Source organism: Canis lupus, chromosome X (genome assembly GCF_011100685.1).
Source record: "Canis lupus familiaris isolate Mischka breed German Shepherd chromosome X, alternate assembly UU_Cfam_GSD_1.0, whole genome shotgun sequence".
NCBI lineage: Eukaryota > Metazoa > Chordata > Mammalia > Carnivora > Canidae > Canis > Canis lupus.
This window is the reverse complement of record NC_049260.1, coordinates 4,379,107-4,406,150: the sequence shown is the minus strand read 5'-3', so window position 1 is coordinate 4,406,150 and position 27,044 is coordinate 4,379,107. Positions and strand designations below refer to the sequence as shown.

Below are 27,044 nucleotides of genomic sequence, written 5' to 3'. Positions count from 1 at the left end.
GGATGGAAATATCCCATTTATTATCCTTTCATATCTTTGGAGATAAGGTCGGATTCCCTGCATCCCTGGGAATCTCTGAAACACCCATATGAGAGACTATAAAGGGGCAATAAAGCACTTTATCACCTTATGCTAGGAAAATTTTAGAGTCACCTGCTTTTCTATGTTTTATGCCTATCATTGCCTTATGCAGGTGGCTCCCACCAGCTGGGACGCCAAGGTTCACGACGGTCACCTCCACTTCTCCTGCCCCATGGTACAAAAACCCACACCCACCGCACATTTAGGTGGGTGGCCTAACCCTTAGCACTGATATGACCCTTTGGCCCTCTCATCTAAGTCTCTGAAATGGGTCACATTCTATCATGATTAGTTGTTACGTATGTCTTGTATTCACACTGTGTACGTGCTATAAGCAACCAGCGGTCAGTAGCCAGATCTGATCTACTTTTGATCATCTAATATCCTCAATGACTAGGCTGATTGGTCATGGTGGTGGCTTTGCTGAGGCTGTGTTAGGAATGAAGCATGAGCCAAAAACGCTGCTGCACACTGAGGTAGGCAAGCCTCGACCTGAGCCACATCCTCATCCCTGAGAACCAGTGTCTACGGGACTATGCACATAGGATTAACAGCTCTGAAATGGGCAAATCTGGGTAGGATAGATAGAATCATAGTAGTCCTTACGGAGGCATATGTTAGAGTGAGTGGAGGACACAGGGTTATAGAAACAGAGGTCAGAGAGACAGAGGGAGGTCTGGAGAGTTTGCACTGTTGGCTTAAAGATGCAAGAAGAGGTCATTAGCCAAAGAATGCAGGTGGCCTCCAGAAGCAGGAAAGACAAGGAAACCAATGCTTCCCCATAGCCTGCAGGAGGATGTAGCTCAGGTGTCACCCTGGTTTTAGACCAGTGAGACCCTTCTCAGAGCTTAGACCTCCAGAATAATATGTTAACAAACTGTGTTGATTGAAGCAGAAGTCGGTATTATTTTGTTATAGCAGCAACAAGAAACTAATACATGTGGATTTACTGTTTTAACCAGCTATCCAATGTGAGGTCGCATTTACACTGGGTGAAAATGGCCTTATTCTAATGTCTGGACATAGAATGCATGCTTTTAATTTCCTCGGGAACCTAACAGAAATGGCAACATGGTCATTCCCTGCTCAATGCCTGGCGCACAGTGATGTCTTATATATCAGAAAGTGGCAGGAGGACAACATCAAAACTCAAGGGTCAAGGCCAAGGTGACCAACGGGTGAGCTGGGAGGCCAGAGCTTACTAATGTCGGCATTTCCCTGCTTCACAGATTCCTCACCTTTATAGATTCCATTACTTCCTCCATGAACTTCTCCTTTGGTGGTCACCTCTTCTACGTGCGCTCCTTGATCCGAGGTGAAGTAGACAAGGGTGTTATTGGCCAGTTTCAATTCATCTAGGACGTTCAGGATCTGCCCTGAAGGGGAGAAATGTTCAATTTTAACATAGGTCCATATTTACAAAAGAAAGGATGATCATTTGCTCTCCTCGACTTGTCTTAAGATAGGAAGGAAATGGTCTCGTATGTCACAGCTCTCCCCACACTGATCCCAACAGGGGATGCGATGTAATCAGAAAGCCTAGAAGGTTTAGTCATTGAACCAAGTGTCATCTACAAGCATCCTTTGAAACTCTAGGCATCATGCAGTGATTCTGTACAGAGACATGAGAAGGCATTCTGGAAGAATCAGGCCCATAGATCATGAGCCACTTAGAAGAAGGCCCTATGGTCCTGAGGATGTAGAGAAGCCTATCAGTTTCTCTTATTCAGTGCAAAACACCAAACCATCAATGTTATTTAAAAAAAAAAAAAAAGATTCATGTATTTATTAGAGAGAGAAAGAGCACAAGCAGGTGGTGGGGACAGGGAGAGAGAAAATCCCAGCAGACTCCATGCTGAGCAGAGAGCCTGATGCAGCACTCAATCCCTGAGATCATGACCTGAGCCAAAACCAAGAGTCAGATGCTTAACCACCTGTGCCACCCAGGCACCCTCGCTCTTCTTATGTGAACAGGTCTACAAATATTTTACAATGAATGCCCTCTTTTAATACTTATAGTAGATACTACCAGATATAGTAGAGCTACCATTCTGAATAACAATCTTCATTATTGTTTCCTTTTTCTTGTCCTCATCATATTCCCCATACTCAACACTGTGTACCACACCACATAGCAACATTTTAACATAATACCAATTTTTTTTAAAGATTTTTTTTAAGATTTTTATTTTATTTATTTATTCATTCAGAGAGAGTGAGAGAGAAAGGCAGAGACACAGGCAGAGGGAGAAGCAGGCTCCATGCAGCAAGCCCGATGTGGGACTCGATCCCGAGTCTCCAGGATCACTCCCCGGGCTGCAGGCGGCGCTAAACCGCTGCACCACCGGGGCTGCCCTTTTAAAGATTTTTTATTTATTTACTCATGAGAGACACAGAGAGAGACAGAGGAGAGAGAGGGGCAGAGACACAGGCAGAGGGAGAACCAGGCTCCATGCAGGAAGCCTGACGTGGGACTCGATCCCGGGTCTCCAGAATCACGCCCTGGACTGAAGGCAGACGCGTTAACAGCTGAGCCACCCAGGCTGCCCCACAATCCCAGTTTCAACAAAAGCAGTAAGAGTAAAGGTCCCGTCTACTGAGCACTCTGCCTGCAAAGGAGTTTATTACACACTCTCTTATTTAGACCACATGGAACCCCATGAGTAAACAGTGTAGGCTTCGTTTCTCAGCTGGGAGCAACAGTGTAAGAATGGTCACTTGCTCAAACTCCCATATTAGGAAGTTGAAGGCCCAAGAAGTAAGGGTTAAAGGTTATTCCAAATGTCAGGCTCTCAAATCTGATACAGTTAGGTGGACAGACTCAATGAGAATCACAGAGGAGTAAACAAGACATGGGGTGGGGGGACTAGAGACATGCACTGAAATATTCCTGAACAAAACCATACAATAACCGCTTGTCTTCAAATTAGTACAGGAAGAAAGAAAGAGAGGATGGGGGTACAGACCAAACAAGACTGGGCATGAGTTCGTGGCTAGTAATTGCACATCAACGACAAGTGCAATTTTATTGTGCTTTTCTGTCTACTTCGATTTATGCTTGAATTTTCCATTAGAAAAAAAAATAGAAGTCGGTTGAAGACAGAAGAGGCTGAAATATGGACTGTCTGATTGGGAAGCTGTTGTCAGCTGTCAGATCAGAAGTAAATGACGGTCAATCCAGAAAAAAATACAATTCGTGATCTCCACAGAGACCCATATATTCGTATGCCGCTGGTTTAATTTCATCAGCTAAGGCGTACAGTTACACTCTGGTTGAGGTGCTAGGGTCTGACTCCGCTTTTCATGTTGGACTGCTAAGAGTTCTCAAGCCTCACCAGTCCTCAACTGACTTGTGCCCGACAAGCTAATAAGAAAGCCCGGGTGCTGCCCGCTGCAGCACCTGTGAGAGGGAGATTCAAGCTATAGCAGCCTCCCCCTCAATGCTCCACCCCATTCCTGCCTCCTCCCACCATGAAAGGTCGGTCTCCTTTCCTGCTGCCCGCAAGCTATTTTCAGACCAGCCTGGGAGCTACTGTACTCGCCCTCAGAAAGCCTCATTATGTGAGTCACATTTTGCAGACTCTTGCTGTAGGTGTGGCATCATTAGTTTGGACACAGGAACCCGATTTGGTGTGGGGTGGGAACCCACCTCATTACTGCAGGATAACCCCAGCAACTGACAATTTACAAGGATGCCAGGTATCCCTTGCAGCAGGAATGATACATGGATATGGGAACATCCTACCAAGCACGTAGGTCACGTCCCAGTTGGGACAGGGCCTCTACTTTGGGGCTGCAACTTCACCAATGTGGTCCAGAAGAGGGGGCATTGGGCTGCAGACTCAACCCTCCATGGAGGTGGCACAGACGATTTCCGGAGCAAAAGCAAAACCCAAGTCATTTGTTACAAGACATATTTTTGCTATTTGATTGCAAATGCCACCGGCTATGGTATGTTCAATCGTTCTCAATTTTTTAACTCATATAATAAACATTCCAAGAAGCCACACCATATACATAAATGTCATACTCAGAACCAAGGAAAAAGATGCATGAGGGCCATTTTAGATTTGTCTCCCATGATAAATCATTATCAGTCAGACACTGATTGTGGTGTTACTTGGTACAGCAAAGCAAATCACCTGTGTGCTTGGGGATATTTGGCTCTAACACTAATTTCAGCTGTATCATTTTGAATATGGTAATTAACTTAATGAGTTGAAATAGATGGAAGAAATAAGACGATATAACCCGCACTTATACTTTGAAGGAAAAAATGCCCTTTTGACTCATACAAGTTCTAAGTAAAATGATACAGATTAAGCAGTTAGCAGACGATTGAAGGTTTTACTCCCTTGTGTTGTAATTAGTACTTTGCAATAGGGTGTGCAACCGTGCACCTTCACTTCAAATATAATTCACCTTTCATTTATTCAGAAGAAAGTTTTTTTTTAACGTGCCATCCATGATAACTTTTGTGGACACAAGACCTGCACGCAAATATCTATGGCAGTTTGATTGATAATTGCCACAACCTTGGAAACAACCAAGGCGTCCCTTCAGGAGGTGATGGGATGAGGTATTAACACACCAGATAATGGAATGTTATCCATACTAATGAGAAACGAGCCATCCAGCCGTGAAAGACATGGGGGGAACTCGAGATGCATGTTGTCAAGTGGGAGAAGCCAATCTGAAAAGGTAGTTCCTATACGATTCCAACCACATGATGTTCTGGAAAAGGCCGAGCTATGGAAACCGTAAAGAGATTAGGGAACAGGCTGGGGCATGGCTGAGCAGCCAAGCCCTCAGAGCTTCCTGGAGACCCGTCTTCTTTGTTCAAGCCAGCTGCAGCCCCTGCCTACCGATTCCCCGGCTGGCTCTTCCCATCTCCGGATGAGCCTGCAGGTGCACTTGCTACCCAGACTCCTTCTACTGAGATGCATGTTACGTCTTTCCCCATCTCAGCTCGCCACCCGCCCTGGGGATTTCCTCCAAATCCCGGCACTCCAAACGATCGTCATAAGATACTCACTTAGTCCCCCTCAATTTTTCTCATTCGTTGCCTAGAGTCATGACTTCATCTTTTTGATCAAATGTTCCCCATACAGCCAGGCTGGGATTGATACAAGGGAATTTAGCTGAGGCCGTTAGGCATGCACAAACTGTGGAATATTTGGCCGAATCTGTGCAGAAACTGTCAGGTTTCTGATTTCCTTTGAGTTCTTTCCTCCTTGGGAAAAAAAGCACTCTCGATCCCATACAGTTTAGGTCTTATGTCAGAATCTCATTTATAAGGCCTCAAGCCCATTAACTGTTTAAGTTTTCATAAGATTGATCCCAGGAAGGTCTAACCTATTTCTCTCCTAAAAATTCCAAATGGAAATCTCCCGTGAGAACAAATGCTGGTGTATTATTTCTTTCTTTTTTTTTTTTTTTTGTTTTCTGCGCGGTACATCGCGAGTCAGAGGTCCACAAATATGATTTTTCCGGCAGGTTCTCAAGGTGTAATGATACCAATTCGTCCAGGATGATAGTTTTGAATTACCGACGGTGGGCTGCAGGAGAGCTTATAAATGAAATGTGTTCTTCCCAAAGCTTTCTCACATTGTTCCCTGAATGAAACAAATACAGGAAATAAGCCATTCCAAGAGCACTTTGTTATTTTAACTGTGGACAACAGAGGGGGCTTATCAAAAAGAAGAACTTCAGACTTTTGTCAGCGGAAAGGACACACCTTGGAAACGCAGAAACCTGGCCCCTTCCTTCTCCAGGTGTGAACGTGGCTTCCAGAGGAAGCCTAGATCCAGCAGCGTCCCTTCGTTCCATTTATTCACTGCACAAACGAGTGTGAAACCACTGTTGGGAATCAGGCAGTGATCTTCCACGCAGGACACTGAAAACTTCCCAATGCACACGCCAGATTCCAGGTCTTGCCCCAGAGAGCAGCTCCCATGGAGAACTAAGTGCTCAGGCTCTGTCTCCTGGCTCCCAGTAGGAGCCAATTTGGTTCGAATCCTATTTTCCCAGCTTGCTCAGTGGCGTTTTTTGCTTCTACGTCCCAGATGATCATGTAAAATAGTGAATGTGTTGCCAGGAAGCACAAAGGAGGAGAACTGCATCCAACACAGCCCAGGACTGGCCACACTATGACGGCTCAATGCACCTTAGCTCTTAAAACGGAGTTTAAAAAAAATGGGCTTGCCTAATTGAAGACTCGTGATTTCAGCTGCTTTGGCTTTCTCTTCCACAAGGTAGCTCAGCTCAGATGAAATACTGGAGAAAAAGCGCTGTGAACAAACTATTTTACCCTTTTGGAGGCATCGTGCTCATTAAGGAAAAAAATGGTCTCAAGCAGCCACACATGAATAATTAAAATTTCCACCTTCTCAATATGGCTCCAGGGAACATGAGGAAACCCTAAAGAGTCCCCATAAAACTATTTTAGTAAGTCTTTTATCTGATCAACAGGTTAATGGGACTCGATCGTCCCGCTGAGGTCAGAATCTGAAGATAAATGAGAGCACCTAATTGTAGCACCTGGTGGCGGCTAGGACTGCGCAATGCTTGGCCTTGTTCTAGAAAGCTAGCTTTAACCTGTGTCCTCGTGCTCTCCTGAACCTGTTCTTGGCTGGCACAGAGAAATCTGGCGGTCAGTGGCCATAGAAAGGCAATTCTTTGTTAGCTTATGTAAGATCAGAAGCACAGCCAACATCCCATACGTCAGGACATGATCGGTCAATGTGCAAATAGATTTACTGTCTCCAACTGGAAGCAGTGCCCATCGAATGCAGGTAAACTTGACCTAGTACTTCCATCCGAAACAAATGGTCAAGATTTCCAACACTTCGGGCCTCAACTTCTCCATGACATGGAGCTCAAGAGACCGCACAGATGAAGCATCTGAAGAACACCTATGGCTTACTTACCTACAGTATAAAATCAACTTCAAAAACAAACAAACAAAAAAAGTAAAAAAAAAACAACAAAAAAAAAACCAAACAAAAAACAATCAACTTCAAAAGCTTACCTATAAAAAAACAGTATATGACCAAAAATAAAATTTCTGAGATTGGATTATTAATCTGCTCTCCTTAACTCACCAGAGATACGAATATGATGTGTTGGCTTTTGTGGAGTGTGTGTGTGGGGCAAGGGTGGGGCGGGGGAGGACTCGATGTTTTTTCTTATGACCTATCACTTGTTAGTTAGGGGTATTTTTAGAGAGAAGCTAGTGAAACACTGTAACAGTTAAATAGAAGTTGTAGCATTTTGCCTTAGAATCAGATCTAACTCGGGTATTGCCTGAAATGCTGCCTGGGTCTCCATGACTCACATGGCACCGGCACGAGGTCCGAGGAAGTCCTGAACGTGCAGGATGATTTCGGACACCGAGGAAACGGGGCGAGCGGGTGAACTCGAGCCGGTGTTGCATACCCATGCCTGAGTGATGAGACAAGGCTGGCTCCCCGTCTGTGCTACCAACGGGGCCAGAGAAAGGGGGCCCACACGTCATCCCCAGCAAGTGATGCTGAGGATGCCTGCCACACGCGCGTGATGGAGGAGCCACGGAACGATCCCTCTGGCGGCTTTTATTTTTTTATTTTTATTTTTACTTTTTATTTTATTTATTTATTTATTTATTTATTTATTTATTTATTTATTTATTTATTTATTTTTTCTGGTGGCTTTTAATCCAAGGAGGACGCTCTCCCTGGCCACCGGTGAGATCTACACGGACGCATCCAATGCCAGATCTTGTCTGATTTCGATTCAATCCGACTCACCATATCCATTAAGTTGGGGATCACCCTTTAATTACCTCGCGGACTTTCACGTCTCCTAGGGTTACAAGACGATTTCACTCCAAACATGTTTAGAAGACATGCCTACCCGTGTTGCAAAGAGCTTTGGCAAGGTAGGCCAACGTGAGACCGAGGCACTGGTTGGGCTGCTTCAGGCACGCATGTAGGTCTTTTGTTCTTCCTTCTTCTGGGTCATCGCCCACATAATAATCAAGACCTTGTACGCAGGACACAGGTTCCCTAGCGCATTCATATCACACGTCAGTGTTCTTCCAATTTTAATGGGTTGATTTATCACCTTGGGAACCACGCTAACAGGAAGCCTCCGATTCAGTATATCGGTGGGACTCGGAATTTCTAAAACGCTCCTAAATGACACCTGTCCGAAGACCATACTTTTAGAAGAACGTGCATGTGTGACTGAACGTTAAATGAATGCCGATGTATAATAAAAGGACGTGCTTAGCATTTTAGGGATTGCAAGAACTGCCAACAAGAATGAGATTTGGGTACATTTTCAATTTAACACCTGACTTTTCCTCCCAGGAAATAAACTTAATAACGTGGACTCAGGATGATCAGGGCAGCTCAGAAACGGAAAAGCCTTGGGATTTTAATGCCGCTTTTGCACAGGTGACCCCTTCTCGGTCCGCGTTGCCGGCGCTTCTCGCTCCAGTTACTTCCTGCCTGAGCTCACACCGATTCCCGGAAACGCAGCCTTATTTTGAGCTGTACCTGGTTGTTGTGATAATGTTGTGATTCCCTCCATTAAACCTGTCCTTGCCCTCATCACAGTCGTCACGTGTGATTTATCCCCTGCACCTGCATCTGCTCCCACCATCTGGGGTGCCTTCACGGTTCTACTCCGCTATCTCCCCGGGTTAATAATAACCCGTGTTGCTGTTTTGTTTTCTTTTATTTTTTAATTTTTTAATTTTTTTCCCCAGGGTATCGCATTTGCTGGAAATGATCTGGATGATTCCAGCCAGTTCTCATTCTCAGAGACCTCACCGGTGTTCTGCTGCATCGACGAGGCACAGGCACGTACGACGACGGTGTCGCTGCGTCCATTCAGTGGAGTCACGCACGTCTGTGAGAGGAAACCCAAGGCTGGCGTGCCTGTGAGCCCAGAGGAGGCCACTCCGAGTGAGCGCCTGAGGTCACTGCTCCACGAGGGTGCTACGCATCGCAGGTGCACGGGCTGACCCGGGCAGCCTCTGATGGGCTCCGCTCAACGTGAGCACACGGCCTTGCCCCTCTTGACCCAGCGATGCCATCGTCCTGCCTGCACTCTACCGACTGCTGCAAAATCAGGTTTGGGGATTCTGGGGAAGTCCTCTGCTCTTTTGAACAGCCACCGGCCACCCGCTGAACCTGCCCTGGGGGGTCACCCAGGCTTTGCCGTGGCGTGCAAGCTTGCCCAGATGCCCCCATGGCCCGCCCTCGGATCAAAGTCAACACAATGCTCTGGAAATACAGCAGCCAGGACTTCTGCAAAATCTCACGAGAGGGGGCGCTGCCCTGAAATCCCTCTGTGAGCTGGGCTGTGTGCAGACAACCTGCAGAGCTGAAGGACAAGTTTCAAGAAAACTAAACCTTTCAGAATTCTTATTTGTGATGCTCAACCACACCATCCACACTCACTTTTATTTTAGCACGAGGTTGTAGGTTGGTTGTTTTGTGTTTTTTTTTGGGGGGGGGGAGGTGACACTGGGTTCCACCATCTATAAAAACGAAGGTGCAAAATTACAAATTATGTTTCCTTTCACTGATCCTGCACGTTAATCAGAGATTCAAGCCCTCCTGGGCTAACACTGCACCACGCACCTCCTTACGGGGCCAGCTCAAGCTCTTAGGGGTAGCTCAATGGTTCCTACCGAGGCTCTGGGCAGACGGGCTCTTCTGGGGGCTGTGAGGATCATCTCGAATATGAGGTAGAGCATCAATCATGACATTGAGAGAATACACAAGATCCTGTGAATTCATGTTTTTTTTTCCATCACAGACCTTTTTCTCATCCATGAGCTATTCCTAAGAGCTTGAGATCTATCTCCCCGTCAAACCAACGCTTCGCCCTAGAGTCATGCAGACATTGCAGGGGAGTTGCACCCAGGCAAACTGAAGGTCGCGTTGACTACGAGGCATCATATGCCCATTGCAAGAAAGATGTTTGACATATCTGGGAAATGATAATAATCATAGCAAGCAGTATTCGTGGAGCACTTTGGGTGTGCCAGGCACCAGGCTCCGTGCTCTAAACTCATGACTTCACGGAATCTGATTCATTAATCCCACTAATTCAAGCAGGTCGAAGGATCGACCCCTGCAGCGGGGCCATCGCACCTGATCTTCGGACGAGCCCTAACGGGGTCCTGACCTACAAGCAACAGGTGTTCAGGTATATTCCTGACCCGAATCCTGACCTCAGCTCTCAAATACACACATTGGTATTCAGCGCAATCAGGTCTGAACACCGCTCTAACTCACCATCCTGAGTCCTGATACATCTCTTCTTTTCCTGCCAGGAAATATTTAAGGAGCAGATTAAATGTGTTAAACCGGTTAACCGAAGGCAGAGCAAGTACCACCCGCAACACTCCTGTACTGTCCACGTCGACATTCAGCTGCATGTTTTCTGCATCTGGAGTCTTATTTTGAACAGAGATGTCTTTATGGTATCAGAGGCCGACTCGGGAGCATGGGATTTGGTGGCATCTTAGAATCAAGGAGCCGGAAGTTACACCATCACGCGGGCCTGTCTCGTGGACCATGTGCAGTAGAGGGGAGCGCACAGTCCACCGCCCGACTAATTCAGCGGTACCTTTCCCTGCAGGCTCCGTGGCGGGGCTGCGGCACCCTGGCTGCTGGCAATCACACACCAAGCCACCCAACCTCCCCGAACCTCACTTTCTCACCTGTAAACGACACATCATAAAAATGCCTCCCAGCAAACTCATCCATCCGCGTAAAACATTTCAGTAAGTGGCCAGAATATCACCAAATGATTTCACGGGTTAGCTGCCGTTGGCGGATCAAGGTTTCTCACTCGCCAGCTGGTGGTTGTGGCTATCATTCGTTTTATTAAAATGCACCCACATGTTTTATTAATCCTGTTTGAATTAATTGAGACTTGATTTCCTTGATAATGGATGATGTTATTTTCTTTATGAAAATGATTTATAAAACAGCGTTACAATCGATTCATTTTAATTTGAGATGTAAATTCAAGGTAACATAATATCCATCCAAGCCCGAGAACGTGAAATTAGGCTTTGGGCTCTCTAAAGACGGTAACGCTGCTACAGAGTTTATGAAACCCAGAGGTTAATGATTTATGAACTAAATTAATTTGGAGAACCAGAATCAATATTCTACACAATGCATTTCCAACTAAATATTACAGCAAAACGTTTGTTTGAATCACCAGACGTGCCTTGTTCCTGCTCTGGTGACCTCCCCCCACTAATGCTTCTCCATCCCCTACTCTGTAGTCTTTACACCTACGGGCTAAGGATGCAAAAACTCATTTTTGCAGAAAACGGACTACTTTGTCACAATTTCGGTTTTACTGGAAACTCACATAGGAGCCAAAGAGAAGGGAAAACATGCACGGTGCACATTTTTCTTTTACGCTTGCTGCCCCATCACTGGATTTTTCTGAAACAGTGATTTACATCAGGCTTTCCAGATGTGCACACCTGCAGCACACACATAAAATCAAGATCCGCTTAAGGGACAATTAAAAATGCATTGTTGAAGATAAGGGTGACTCTGTAAGAGCAAAGCAATTAAAAGGAAGATAGCTGAGAGCAGAGTCCAGGGCCGACCACAGCAAGTGTGCAGCGTGTCCAACTGGTGGGCAAATGGGTCAGCTGGAGTCATGGAGGTACAGACAATAGGTAACTTTAATAGCGTCACCCATACAAGACAGGGGAGGCCGGACGATTACAGGGTTCTGACTTCAAGTCCCCAGTGGCCATAAGGTGCCTGTGTCTTTAGCCACACAGGAGTCCTCGTATTGGCTCGGCGTTAGGAATTCCAATCTTTACTCTTTAAAAATTACTGAGCAAGAAGCCTGATGGTCATGCTTGAGGGGCTCATGTCCAGTGGGCATGAGGGGCTCCACTCTCCAAAGCCAGAGGCTGCCCAAGGGCACAGATGTCTGATCCTGCCAGGCAGAGCTGACCTCCAGAGGGCCCATGGGACTTGCAGAGCTGACCTCCAGAGGGCCCATGGGATTTGCAGGGCTGACCTCCAGAGGGCCCATGGGATTTGCAGGGCTGACCTCCAGAGGGCCCATGGGATTTACAGGGCTGACCTCCAGAGGGCTCATGGGATTTGCAGGGCTGACCTCCAGAGAGAGCCCATGGGATTTGCAGGGCTGACCTCCAGACGGCCCATGGGATTTGCAGGGCTGACCTCCAGAGGGCTCATGGGATTTGCAGGGCTGACCTCCAGAGGGCTCATGGGATTTGCAGGGCTGACCTCCAGAGAGAGCCCATGGGATTTGCAGGGCTGACCTCCAGAGGGCCCATGGGATTTGCAGGGCTGACCTCCAGAGGGCTCATGGGATTTGCAGGGCTGACCTCCAGAGAGAGCCCATGGGATTTGCAGAGCTGACCTCCAAAGAGCTCATGGGAGTTGCAGGGCTGACTTCCAGAGGGCTCATGGGATTTGCAGAGCTGACCCCCAGAGGGCTCACGGGAGTTGCAGCGCTGACCCTTAGAGGGCTCACGGGAGTTGCAGCGCTGACCTCCAGACAGCCCATGGAATTTGCAGGGCCCATGGGATTTGCAGGGCTGACCTCCAGAGAGCCCATGGAATTTGCAGGGCCCATGGGATTTGCAGGGCTGACCTCCAGAGAGCCATGGGATTTGCAGGGCAAATGCATTTGCCAATGGCATTTGCAGAGCTGACCATCCCAGACCTGGATGTCATGCTTCCTCCTAAAACAAGGGCAAGCCCTGTGACCTCTCCCATGGTTGCTCTCAGAGCAGAAAGACAAACCCATACCGAATAGCAGGCAAATGGCATTTCAAACATTGAGCTTGAGAAGAGATGGCCCTGGCCAGTGACTTGCATTTCCAGTGCCACGGAGACCCGGGTAGCAGCAAAAGAAGAAGAGCCCACCTCCTCATTAAGAAATACTTTAGGTGGGACTCTGAAGCAATTGCAGGGGGAGGGATAAATGCTTCCTTCCAGGAGAAGCAAGACCCAACTCCAGGAAATGGCTTTCTGGGGACGGTCACCATGGCACATGCATGAAATGCAGAGTGAGGTCATGAAACACAAAGCCGTGGGCAAGAGCAAGGAGATCCCACCTGTGGAGCCACAGCTAGCTAGGGGATTTCTTGGCTTTTGGTGAGACAGGCGGTATGTGTGCAGTATACTGCTCACACTTCTGTGCAGGCGTGCTTGTGCCAATCCACGTGTAGATGAGTGCAGACGCTCAAGCACGGGTCCTACCCTGAGCCTACTTTATACTGTGGTGGTCAAGGATTCCCTTTCTCTTCTCCCAATCCTAGACTGCAGCCCCTCCTTGGCCAACAGTGTACGAGCAACACTCGCTCCTCTCTCTCCTGGGTTTTGCAGAGAAGCATCCCCCTCCCGGGATGCCCTCCCAGAAGACCTCTGAGGATAAAATGAAGAAGCATTGCTGAGATGGACGCGTCCACTCCTCTTTGTGAATATGGTAATTCCTTCCATTTCAAAATACATCGTAATGTCCTCTGACTTTTCTCTCCTTTGCTTGGCTGCCAGGCAGCATGAAACAAAACCACAATGTCAACCCGTGTCAACAAGGTGAAATGTTTTTTTTTTTTCTCGAACTCGGTCCTTGAAGCTTCACAGACCGTCAGAGAAGCTTATTGACTGCAGGCTTTCTTCTGCTGAAAGTACGGCTTATTTACTTGCTAAAATTCAGATGCATAAATGCATTTATGAGACGGTTGTTACTGATGAAACTTGGCAGGAAACATACAGCCGTGCTGACAAAGGCATCTGACAGGCAATTGTACCTTCCGTTCCGTAAAGTTAAAATACTTAAAATGCTGTAATTTGGTCATATTTGTTCTCTCCCGAGTATTGTCTTACTTCAGAATGAAAAAATATTATGACAACAGTGTTCTTTCGATAACCACTTGCTATGAACCAGAGATGTGAACGTGTGCAGAAGTTACACTTTGCCACGACCGACTCACCGGAGACTTTACAGGTGAATGTCACCGGGTATTTGCTTCACGATTTCAGGAGCTGGTAAAGGTCAGAAGCCAACGGGGGCCCCTGCTGTTAGTGAGCTTAAATGAATGACATCGGATGTGAGGTCCCAGTTAACTCCAGAAATGACAAACATTTGTTCCCATTCTTTGCATCGACGGCGTCTGCGGTCCCCCGTGGACAGGATCTTTTTTGCATTGAGAAGGAGTCATTTTTGGAAATCTGCTACTTTATAATCTGCCTTTACTTTTTTTTTTTTTTTCCTATTGCTTGGGAGCAAATAAAACGGTGTACAGAGTCCTGCCATAAAGAAATGTTCCTTCCCAAATACTTGCAACCCTAAGCAAACAGATGAGCCCTGAGCCATCATCGTCTCCAACATAGAGCTCTGGCCGCCATGTTGAGAGACACGGCTCCGGTGTCTGAGCCCGGCCCTCAGCTCAGAACACACACAGACTCTGGGTAGCAACCCCCAGACTCTGGGCAAACCTGATTTCCCACCCCACAAGGCTTCTTGGAGATGCAGCCCCAACAGATTGCAGGCAGACACTTATGTGCCAATGATCTCAGAGGATAGTCCATGGAAAGGGGCCATTCAGTCCATTTTCTCACGGACAGATATCAAAGCAACAAAAGCTCACAAGACGCTAACCCATGAAACTGTGTTTGAACATCTATGGCCACGTGCTTCCCATCTCCACCAAACAAGCACAGGGAAGTATACGGAGAGAAATGGCAAAGCAGAGACACATAATGACAGCAGTGAGTCAGTGGAAGGTGTGTGTGTGGCCATCACGATATCAGCACGCTTTGTGGAGCTCTTCATGCATCCGGGAGCATGCTCCAAGACAGCCCAGCGACACAGGCAATGGTATGACCCCCATTTATGGATGAGGAAAGATAGGCCCAGTGAGAATGGTGACCTGTCCCAGCTTGGAAGATGGGGGGTGCTGGGAGTGCAGCTGAACCTCATGCATCTGGCCCCAAAGTCTACACCCTTCCCCAGCACCCCTACTGCCGCCAACATGCACAAGCCACATGTCATGGGGCCACCCTCTCCAGTTAAGACCACATGGGGCATAGAGATGTGGTCTCAGGTCTGAGTTCTGTTCCTGAAATGTAACTTTAACACTGCTTGTTGAATATCCTGGAAACAAGGTGGGCATATGCTATTTCTGTCTCCCTCCCTATGCCTAACTCTCTTTGAAAATGAAACAACAAATCCAGAAGAAATAAGATTCGAGACCATCAAGGGGAAGCAGAGCAGAGATCCCAGAAGCACACCTGGAGACTTGGGGTGCAGGTGGGATCGCCAATGAGGTCAGGATGCCACCTGGCATCAGCCACCTGACTCCCTCCTTGCTGCCCAGGAAGAGGTTGGGGAGCAGAGCGGGAATGTCCCTTTGGGGGCATTTGGAGACAGCCTCTCCCCTACGTGGTCTCAAGGTTTTGTGCCCCTGGCCTATGAGGAACAATAACACCCAAGAGGAACAGGTAGTTGCTGGGGGTGTGGACAGCCATCCCTGCACGCCCTAATATGCTTTAGCACCACATCCACGGGTGATGACACAGGTATGAACCCATCACCAGTGCTCACTCACAGAGTAGACCTTGCCTGATGAGTCATCTGGGGCTGCTCACTGTGGAACATGACCCCTGGACTACACCTACCCGAAACCAACAGCCATAGTAACAACACATGGCAACGGTCACAAACACGTTCCTTCCCATAATTTAAGTATCTAACTATAAAACAGGAGACCTATAAACATATTTGGAAGAAACACGAGAGAAAAGGCACACACAATTTGGTAGGTGGAGAGACCCTTTTCGAAGCACATCATGAATCCCCAAAGTCACAAAGGAATTTCTGACCGCAGAAATTTACCACAAAAAGTCTATAAATAGAATACAAACACAAACAAGAAAACTATCTGTAATATACAACAAACTATTAATATCCTTAATATGTAAAGAGCCCATTTAAATCAATAAGAATACAGATGGACAATCCAACAGAAAAGAAGTCTAGGGATACAAAAATAAAGAGAGAAAGCACAACACTGGATGAAAATGTATAGTTTTAACTGCAGGTGCAACAGGAAGTAAAACTGAAATAGTGAAATAGCATGTTTCACCTGAGAAATCTAAAAGTAAACATCTTTTCAGAATCATAATATCTAGAGTTGTTGAGGTCGTGAAAAAATTAGCATTCGTACAAATCATCAGTGAATGTCCCACCATACTGGGGGAAAATAAGATGTTTTAGGAAATATTTACTAATACTTAATTTTTAAAGATCCTTTGATTCAACATTTCAATTTCGGGAAACATTTCTTTCACGTATGTTCACACAAATTCAGAGTATTCACCTGTTCAAGCAGCACTGCTTGAAACAGAAAAACAAAGACTCAGTGGCAACCGAGCAGTCTCTCCCAGAGGTACGGTTCAGTAAGCTGAAGTCTAAGAAACATGAAGTGGAAATCCAAATGCCACAATTGAAAAATATCCCAGAATTTACTTCTGTGAAACAAGGAAAACTGCAAAAACTGCGTGCAGAGTTTGCAAAAAAAAAATACTCTTAATAATAAAAACCACGTCATAATATTATGGCATAATATTGGCAACACAGAGGCAATGAAACCTTTGTCTTAGGTCATCAGTGAGGCTGCCCATCGGGGGTAGGGTCACCTGCGACACCTCCTTTCTCTCCCCTGTGTCTGTGTTCCTTGGTTTTGCTCGTGACTGATTGCTTTGCAATTAGCAAAACAATGACACACAATGAGGAAAACTTTCAAATTAAACGAAAAATACAGATGGCAACGCCATCTTGCAAAGATGAGATGTCGATGGATGGGTACCTCCAAGCTCTGCTCTTCAACTACGTGTACCCAGGACTCAGCTGTTGGCGTGTCCGGATACAGGATAGCCCCTGCATGGCCGGAAAACCACCCTGATGAGGAAGCACGGGAGGAAGCAAGACTCCAAGTCGGTCAGTGTCATCCCATGACTGCTGTGTCCTCCAAACCATGACGCACAAAGGGGTCCTCAGACATACATCTCAGAAAACGACAATAATGGAAGATCTTGGCACCGGTGATCTTATTTTCATTTATCATAAATTCACTTGTTTTTTCTCCAAGGCTGGAAGTTGTATGAACCTAAATAAAAGGACATTCTAGGAACAACATCACACGCACGGTTTCGAGGAAGCCCTGTGTTTTGAACGTCTACAACAAGTGCTCCGACATGGCCTACTGAATTGTTTTGCACGTGTCCTGAAGCCTCGTGTATACCTTTGCAGATCAAACATGTGATTTTTTTTATACTGTCTTTTGATTAAATCAGTCTGACAACCGTGGAGAGAGAAATTATATATATGTAGGTCTGTATTAGACATCCCTTTACAATTTATGGGTTCTCTCCACTTCTGAGACGTCTTCCTCAAGTTCCAACGACCTCGTTATGTATGTCGCATGCAGGTAAACAGTGGTCTGGAAAGGAGAACTATTTCATTTCTCTCCTGCCTAGATCTGCTGGAATAAAAAAAATCTGTCCAGTAGGCAGAGGTAGTGTAATACCAGGTCCTGTCAAAAGTCCCTAGGAAGATACTGGGTGCCAGGCTCTATGTCATGATTATCTCGGTGAGAAGTGCTTGCGGAGACAAGACTAGAGGTCGTATTTTAGCTGATGCAAAGCCAAGGTGCCAACTCTCAGCATATACCCAAGATTTGATAGTGTGGGAACACTGGGAGAGTTCCTTTTTTTTTTTTAATTTTTTTTGTTTTTTAAACATCAGTTTCCACTTTGGGGAATTAGCGTCACACTTAAGTTATTGAATTAAGCAGATTTTAGAAACTCTGCCAAAAAAAGTGCGCCATTTAGGAGAAACATTATGCCAAAGGACCCCATGTAAACACACACACACACACACACACACACACACACACGGCTCCCAAGCAACTTCAAATCCTCTGAAAAATTCCAAAAGGGAATTTTCAATGAAGAGAAGCACCAGTGTGAAAATAAAATCCAATTTGTTGCTTGAGTTGAGTTTTAATAATTGTGTCATAGATGCCTTGGGATTCAGAAATAGCAAGTGCTGGATGAATATTTAAAATATACTTTGTAAGTTAACCGGGTGGTAGGTACGGCTGGTGGCAGCGACTTGGAAGAGACCGGGAAGACTTAGCTCTTCATCAGGTCATCCTGCGAGTAGGGGCTTAAGGAAATGTGCTGACCCTGCCGGATAAAGGGCAACAGATCGTTGTTATTGTTGAATTAAAAAAAAAAAAAAAAGGTCAAGAGAAATCTCTGCCCTTTTTAGCAATCAATATAATGTGGCATCTATCATTTTAACAGGTTTCGTGTGTCACTCATCATGTTACGCAAGATTTCTGGGGAGAGAAATTATCACTACTGTTATTATTATTATTATTTTAGAAATCATAATGCTCAATGCAACCAACTGCGTAGTGAACCAACACAGTACACTGGCACAACTAAGTCCCTCTTCCAGTATTTCTCTTTTAATCAATTTCTTTGTATAAATTTCTTCTAAGCTAAGGGATTTTCTCTTTATTTTATGTGAACCGTGCATGTGCTTTTAAAGTGGTTTGTCACTGGTACTTTGAGTTATCTTTTTTGACAACTGGAGATTTTAGATTTTATATACATCTAACAATCTTCTCCTTACTTATTTCTTCGCTTCTTAGAAAGAGCTTGCTCAAGGATATACTGGATAAATAAGGTCCAATTATACGTTCTTGTATTATTTTGTGGGTCAATTTTCCAAATTCAATCTGCGTGCGGAATTCATTTAGAGGAATGGGGAATAGCAGCATAGCACAGAACAAGATTAACATTCTAGGCGTCATATGCCACCTCAGTGAGCTTGGGTAAGTCACTCTAGTTTCCTAAACTACAGCTCCTCAAGAAACTGCCTTCCTTGTCTGTATTACCATCACTTCTTTTCTCTTCTCTTCATCTTCATTATTTTCATCATTATCATCTTCATCATTTTCATTCATCATCATTTTCTTCACCACAACCATCATCACCAACCCCATCATCATCACCATCAGCATTATCACCATCACCTTCACCACCATCACCATCGCCATCATCACCAGCATCGTCATGTTCATCACCAACCCCATCATCATCACCATCAGCATTATTACCATCACCATCGCCACCATCACCATCATCACCAACCCCATCATCATCACCAGCAGCAACATCAGCAAAATCATCACCATCATCACCAACCTCATCATCACCAACCTCATCATCACCATCACCTCAATCATCATCATCATCATCACCCTCAGCCTGTTCTTCATCATGATCGCCATCACCACCATCACCACCATCATCACTGTCATCATCACCATCACCATCATTATCATCACCACCATCAGCCTCATCTTAGTCAAAATTATCACCTTCATCATGATCGTCACTGTCATCACCGTCATTATTAACATTATCATCATTACTTCTGTGAAACAAGTAATGTTTCATCTCCCTCATCTTCTTCAAAATCATCACCTTATCACCATCACCATCCTCCTCTTCAAAATCATCAACACCTTCATCACTATCACCATCACTATCATCCTCATTATCATCATCATCTTCATCATCACCATCACCTCCCATCATCACCGTCACCATCACTACCATGACCATCATCATCATCATCATTACAACCACCATCACTATCTCTTTTAAGTGCATGCAAAACACTTTCCACAGTGCCAGGGACCAGTAAGGTAATTATAATGTCTCCAAAAGTTTAATCATCCTAATGCAATTAACGTATCATCTATTCTTAGTTGTCTGCCTTGAAAGGCCACCTTTATATTGACACGAGAGTCTCTTTCTGGGCTTCCTGTTCTTCTCCATCATTCTGTCTATTCTAGAGTCAGTGAGTCCTAGCTGCATTTATTTGTATTTCAGCTCCACAGAGCACACTTTTAAACACAATGCAAATTAAAAACACATTTAAAAATTCACAACACATTCGATCTTGGCTGCACAAGACTGGAGGATATACTTGTTCTACTTGAGAAGTTTAAGAGTTTTATGACAAAATGCTTCCATGTTCCGCTTCCCACTGCCTCAGAGTAGAACTGTCCTGAGCACAGTTCCCTGTGATGTGCACCACAACTACAAGGGGACAATGAGTCATCTATTACTAGCATTTCCCTCTTAGTCCTGCCTTCATGCCATGGAGCTGACAGATGGGGCTCTGCTGTGCAGAGCTGGAAGCCAGCATGCTTTAGTGTGCAAAGACCACCTCCCTTATTCCCTGAAACCTACTAAAAACCTGGAACTTTGGCTGGTGACCAACTCTTGAAATAATTCTCAAGTCTCCATTGGGTGTTTGATAAAACTGGAGGCCCAGTTAATGAATGTGTGGTCCACGATCGCTCCCTATGAACTACACCTATCACTCATCCCATGTGCTGCCCAGCCATAAACGTCCACTCTGAAATTGAATGAAGCTAATCAGCTATCCCAGCCATAGGGGAATGGAGCTTGGGGTCTTTCACGTGTGTGCACTCACAATGAAGGAGCCAGCTGAGTGCTGTGGCTTTCCAGTCCCTTGATGTGCTTGACACAAGAGGCTTGACTTCTTGTCCTTTATCCAAACACCTAAAAGCACTCCACATTTGTACGCACACCCGTCATGGTGCTACCTTTGCCATGTAAACGCTTTCACCTCCTCCCAGGCTTCCAATACCTTCCCTGCCATCTTGTTTGGACCTGCAACCCATCACCTCCCAAGCTACCAGCCCCCACCCTGCCGTGGTCAGATACTGCGGTCATTCCCTAATGCCCCAAACTCCAATGTCGAGTTGTCTTTTGTGATACTCCCGGACAAAATTTCAATCATCAATCAATTCAATGATCCATCTCCCTGCCTCTGCATAGGACTGAAAATCACCCAATTCCACATCCTGAGCCAACACCTGACTCCTGGTCTCCCTCCAAGCAGAACAGAGCTCAGACACAGTCCAATAAGTCATCCCTCTGCCCACGTCCCTCCATGCTTCTCGAAGTAATATCCAGCCTCACTGACCCCAAAGCTCCTCAAATATTGCTAGGTCAGCAATCTCCTACAACCCTAAAGTTTATAAATCGACTTGTGTCTTTTCATGTCTTCCTATTTGGAACTGATTGTGTTTTGAAGTGCTCTTTACCCCTGAATTCTGATACCCCCACTTCTCCTCTTCTCAGTCCAGGGGTTCTTTTGCTTTCCTTTTGGGGACTGTTTCTATTTTGCCCTTCCCTCGAACATTCTATCTGGCCATTCCATTTTCAGTATGCATCAGAAGCGAACATGTTATTTTCACGCTTTAGAGGAGGCCCCATTTATCAAGAAAAGGAGCATTTAAAAATTCAAGATAGAAAACTGATGTATTGAATCCCAGAGGAAATACACAGCCTTATGGCCCAGATTACATTCCTTAGACAACAAAAGAATCACAAAGAGAAAATTGCCATTACTTTTTTTTTTTTAGACCCTGTGATGCCAGTGGATGAGAAGTAGAAGCATGGAACCTCACTTCTGAACTTTTTTCATAAAGTTTTATTTATTTATTCATGAGAGACACAGAGTGAGAGAGAGAGGCAGAGACATAGGCAGAGGGAGAAGCAGGCTCCTCACCGGGAGCCCGATGCGGGACTCGATCCCGGATCCTGGAATCACGACCTGAGCCGAAAGCAGGCGCCCAACCACTGAGCCACCCGGTGTCCCCATTTCTGAACTTTTACCTCAGATTTCAATCCAAGAAAACCTAGAGTCATGAGTTACTCAACCGCTTTCAAAATCCTCACAAAGCAGTGTGACCCACAGGTAAGATCCCACAGGTGGACAATTATCCACCTCCCCTAGCAGTTTCAGCACCTCGGATAGGGCCTTGCAACTCTCCGCACCTCACCCCTATCATCTCGCCTCTAAATATGACTTATTGAGCCCCTGCTCTGCTCCTGGTCTGCAGCATCCTAGAAGCAAATGTCTTCTACGTGAACCCCACCAGAGCACTATGGCCCGGCCAAACGGACCTACTACGTGAGGGGTTATCCATTACACACTGCATTTCAGAGTCTCACAAGTCTCTGAGAAAGAGTCCGTTTTTAAACGGATAATCCATGAGACTCATGCCCAATAAGCCAAACTCTGGTTAGGATCCTTTCATAGGTTTGAGGGGGTGTTGACTGACATCCAAGGGCCCTCACTGCGTGACTTCAGGTTCTTGTCCCTTTCCTGATCCACTAAATGAGATCTTGCAATGTATCCTCCATTCCTGACGATGGGTTTGATGCGTGGCCATCGATAGTGCATGCCACGTGCTTAACTACACATCAGGCATGGAAGAGAGGAATTCACTCTGTACCATACCCCCACCTTGTCTTGTATGAACCTGTCTGATATTTGTCCTTCCAATTGTCTGTGTGTTCCATCCCTGCACCCACAGAAGGTGGCAGTGTTCAGCCCCACAGAGGCCAAGGCAGGGGGAAACTGAGGATCACTGTATCAGGCACAGCCACTAGGGGAACCACATCACAGAGACCGAGCAACTAGGTGACTCCTGAAGACTTCTCCATGCCACCAGGATGGTTGGTAATTCTTCTACTAAAGAAAAAGGCTCACGTTTTTTGTTTAAAAGAAAAAAAAAAGTCCCATCTAAGCCACGGGATACCAACCCTTGAAGTGGCACGGATTTTTTTTTTTTTTAATTGAAAGGTTTGACCGGAAGGCAGAGGATTATATTAGCGTTCACCTCATTGCTCTCAATGTGCATTTCTCTTTGTAGGATATAGAATTTGCTAGTTGAATCTTGAGCCAGTGCTGATTTATGATTCCGTCCTGTACCTCTATTAATAGCACAGGGCTCTAAATAAATGCTGAGTGCATGCAAATCCCACCCGACAGACTGGAGGTGTCATCTGGAACGGTACAAGCCACAGGTAAGAAACCAGTGGCGGGAACCACCTCTGTCCCTCTACTGGCTCCCTAGGCCCCGTTCCCCTTCACAGCTCTCCAGTAAATATCACTCCATTTCTGGGGGAAGAGAAACAGCTACAATGGCACAGCCCCAAGATACTCGACGCACATGTGAACACACTGTGATTTTGCCCATTTGTCCCTCCCCAAAGCTCTGCAGCTTCAGAATTACTTGAGATTAAAAACTGTGCTTTGCGACGGTGCCCTGACGACCCACAGGATTCGACTGTGGGGGTATCCTGCTGAAATGAGATGATGGTCTGGCCCCATACACCTACCCTTCTGCTCTCCAAACTCTCAAGCAATTTCTCCACAACTTTGTTGGGAAACTCGTTCATCAGTTTCCACTCTGTGTTATCTTAAGATCTCCTGGAGGAATGTTAAATCCCTCAGTGGCTTTTAACTTCCCTTATGTCAAGGGACTTATCATTATTACACTCTCCCTCTAAGAAAGAAAAAAAATGGGCAGCCCAGGTGGCTGAGTGGTTTAGCACTGCCTTTCGCCCAGGGCGGCGTGATCCTGGAGACCCGGAATCGAGTCCCACGTCAGGCTCCCTGCATGGAGCCTGCTTCTCCCTCTGCCTGTGTCTCTGCCTCTCCCTGAGTCTCATGAATAAATAAATAAAATCTTTAAAAAAAAAAAAGGAAAAAAAAATTAGGCACATAGCATTCAATAAATGTGAGTAATGAAGGAATGCGCCCTTTCCCTGTGATTTACTGTGCTTATGAGGCGGCCTTTCTCATTACAGGGAAGGCAGTGGAACCAGGTGCAAGGGACTTCATGCTCTGCTGGATTCCGGTTCCTGCTCATCTGTCATATTAATTCTGTAATTAATACAGCTGACGCAGCTGTATTCGTCTCCACCAACCCTCACCTGCCTTACCTGCAGAATGGGGATGATGACCCTACCTCGTGGTGCACAGACGGCCCACGGCACAAAGGAGGGCACGTGGGCCAAGTCCAGGGCTGGGTGTAGAGCACGCCCAGAGGAGGCCGTAGCTGAGATGATTACAGAAGGCCAGCCACCCCTGGGGTTACTTAGAGGGATTCTAGGGTCAGGCTGTGAGCCAGCCACCAGGTATCTCGGCAGGGCCCCTTCTGTGGTCCTCGCAGTGCATCTGTGAGCTCACGTGCATCGCTGACTATAACCATGCAGCACGGCACCATCACACAGCTAACAATAAGGCAATAAACATGGTGAGGCGGCGTGCAAGTCGCCATGGAGCGTAATTAAGTAATAAAGGTGCTTTCGTTGTGTATGTGCCTTTCCAGGTATAAAGAACCCTGCAGTGGAGAAGGTGAGGCTCCATGCAGCTAGGCTGCACCCAAAAATGTTGGAAGAAAATGCTCTGGATGACAGATGTGCACCCTCTGCAGCTTTCTGGTCTTCTCTCATAGAGCTCTCATGCAGGATGCATCATCTTTAGGCAAATATTCCCATTTTATTTTACTCCATAATTATTCAGAGTGCTGCAGCCCCGTCAGCATCAAAAGGAAAGGCTTTTTTCTTGGGACGATGGAATGCTCCTCGAAACACTCGTGTGGACTGGATTGGTAAAACGGCAAAGACATCCCGAGTAATCAACTCACGCCGTAGCGGGACGATTTCACTCTTTGGCAAAAAGAAAAGAACAGGATCATCTACAAATGTGACGTCAGGTTCTCATGCAGATCTCAGAAACCGAAACACTCTCTGTTTCCTCCTAGACGGCACCAGTACTAGGGAAACACTGAAAGTCACACTTCCTAATGAGTCCGGGGATGCAGATGTGGCCTTATAATGAGATAAAAATCAGTCCACTTGATGGTAAGCAGCATGAGCTCACCTGCTAGCCCACACACGGCTTAGAGTCGCGTAAGAAACCCATTCCTCGCCACGTAACGGCTGTCAAAGAGATGAAATAGTCTGATTCACACGGCTAACGTGTGCAAAGTGCAAGCTGATTCACCTGCAACATTTAAAGAAGCAGCAATGAAAAAAGTGACGCTTGTCCCGCCGTGTGGAAAAGCCCTAGGACGATGGATTTGTCTCGAAAATCTCACAAAGGGCAGTGTTCGTTCCGCTTCGGGGTCTCAGCACACATCCTACGGACTCTCTGTTACTTTATACGATCACAGACCCTCAGAGAAGCAACTGAGGACGTGCTCTGGTTTCCTCGTGTAAAGAGGAGACAGATGAACCCTAGAAAGTTAAGACATCCCTCAAATTCCCAGAGACTGTAGATGGACAGCTAGAAGGGTCCAGTCCTCTTGTTTCTCAAGACCGTGCTCCTTCCGAGATTTAACAAAACAAGACAAACCAAGACTTGTTCTCGTGATCGGCACAGGAGGCAACCGACATCACGTTCAATGTGCTGCTGGAAACAAACCGATCAAAAAAACCCAAAAAAACAAAAAACAAACCACCAAGAAACACAAAGCTGTAGTCCTCGGCAATGTGCAGGGAGTTCGAAAACATCTACATGGAAGAGTCCAGAGCTGTCCGTTCCGTGCACAACGAGAAGGAGGAACAATGAGAGAAGGAGGGAAAAACGGGGGAAAGAAAACAAACACGTGGGAATCCTAAGCAGCCTGCTGACTGGTGGCATTTGGACAACTGTGTCCCGTTGTGACCACGGGGATTGTGCGACGTCCGCACCAGAGACGGCGTCACCGGAAAGGCCGGGCACTGAGTGCGGAGTTCAGGGCTCCCGGCTTCCCCTGCCTGCGACGGCGTAGACCCCGCCCGGCTCTGCCGAGAAAGCAAAGGCAGCGAGGTCGTGGTGATCTCACGAGGTGGAGGGCACACTTCCCTTTTAAATTTTTTTTTTTTTTTTTTTTTAAATAAGGCGTCCTCCCAGCACCCGTGAAGAAGGCGGCAGGCTTTTCAGGACGAGAGTCCTGTGCTCAGGAGGAAGGAGAAGGGGCGCCGAGGCCCTAGCAGCGTCCGGGTGCCCGCAGCCCGAGGGCCACCTGCACGAGTGCAGGGGAGGCGGGAAGGGCGCCTCGGGGTGCCCGCGGGACTCAGGGTGCTGCTCAGCGTCCGCGGGCTCCCTGGCCTGCTGTCCCAGCCTTGGGAGCCCGAGGCCCGTGCGCTGTGCCAGGGCAGGGGACGCGGTGGGGCGGCGCGCACGTACCCACGCTCCAGTCCAGCTCCTCGGCAGCGTCCCCGTAGGCGCCGTGCTGGCTGCGGCCCGCGAAGTCCGGGGACGAGAACAGGGCCGTGTGCACGTGCAGGTAGGACAGCAGCAGCAGGAAGGGCGTCCCGGCGTTTCTGTGGGAGGAAGGGCCCAGGGCAAGTCAGCGCCGGGCCTCGCGGGCACGTGGGCCGCCCAAGAGGCCGCAAAGCACCCCCCGACGTGGCCTGGAAGGGCCCGGCACCCCCTGACGGCTTCGCAGGTGCAAGTGCGGCCTGCCCGGTGCAGCCCCAGCCCGGCTGTGCACGAGAGGCCGTGTGCCAGGCCCGCTGCGCCCTCTCCACCCAGTGACTGCTACGAGCTCAGGGCCCTTGGGGACTGTGTCCCCCGGGCCAGGCCCACCCCCTGGGGCTGCCTCCTGGTGACAGCATCTGCGGGCCTGCCCACGGCTCACGGCCACACCACGTGCCCGTCTAAGGCCAGCTGGGCTCTCCGATCTGCGTGTTGCCCGCCTCCCGCTGCTAAACAAGTGTCTGCGACAAACGCTCAAGGGTCAGCCCTGAAGTCTGGGAAGCTACATGGACCAGCCTTGGAAACTGGCCCAAATCGACAGTCTTGGGTCACTTCAAAAGCAGGTGTCAATTCAGAATGGGTCAGGACCTCTGGCATTGGACCTGGTGGGAACACAGGGCTGCTGGAGACCTGTGAGTGGCTGCCAACATGTGGCCCTTGTGACAGCGCTCATGAGCCTGGGGAGGGTGCAAAGGGGGACGGGGAGCTATGCCCAGCTCTGCTGAGAGGGGTCA

At 47.1% G+C, this 27,044-nt stretch overlaps 1 protein-coding gene across 1 annotated transcript in view; it reads right to left on the bottom strand.

Annotated features, from left to right (window-relative positions):
• The window catches only part of STS (steroid sulfatase), a 128,586-nt gene that overhangs the window by 29,068 nt on the left and 72,474 nt on the right, over window positions 1-27,044 (bottom strand). The window contains 2 exon segments of the mRNA XM_038586766.1: window positions 1,320-1,457; window positions 26,239-26,375. Coding sequence (XP_038442694.1) covers window positions 1,320-1,457; window positions 26,239-26,375 — 275 coding nt within the window.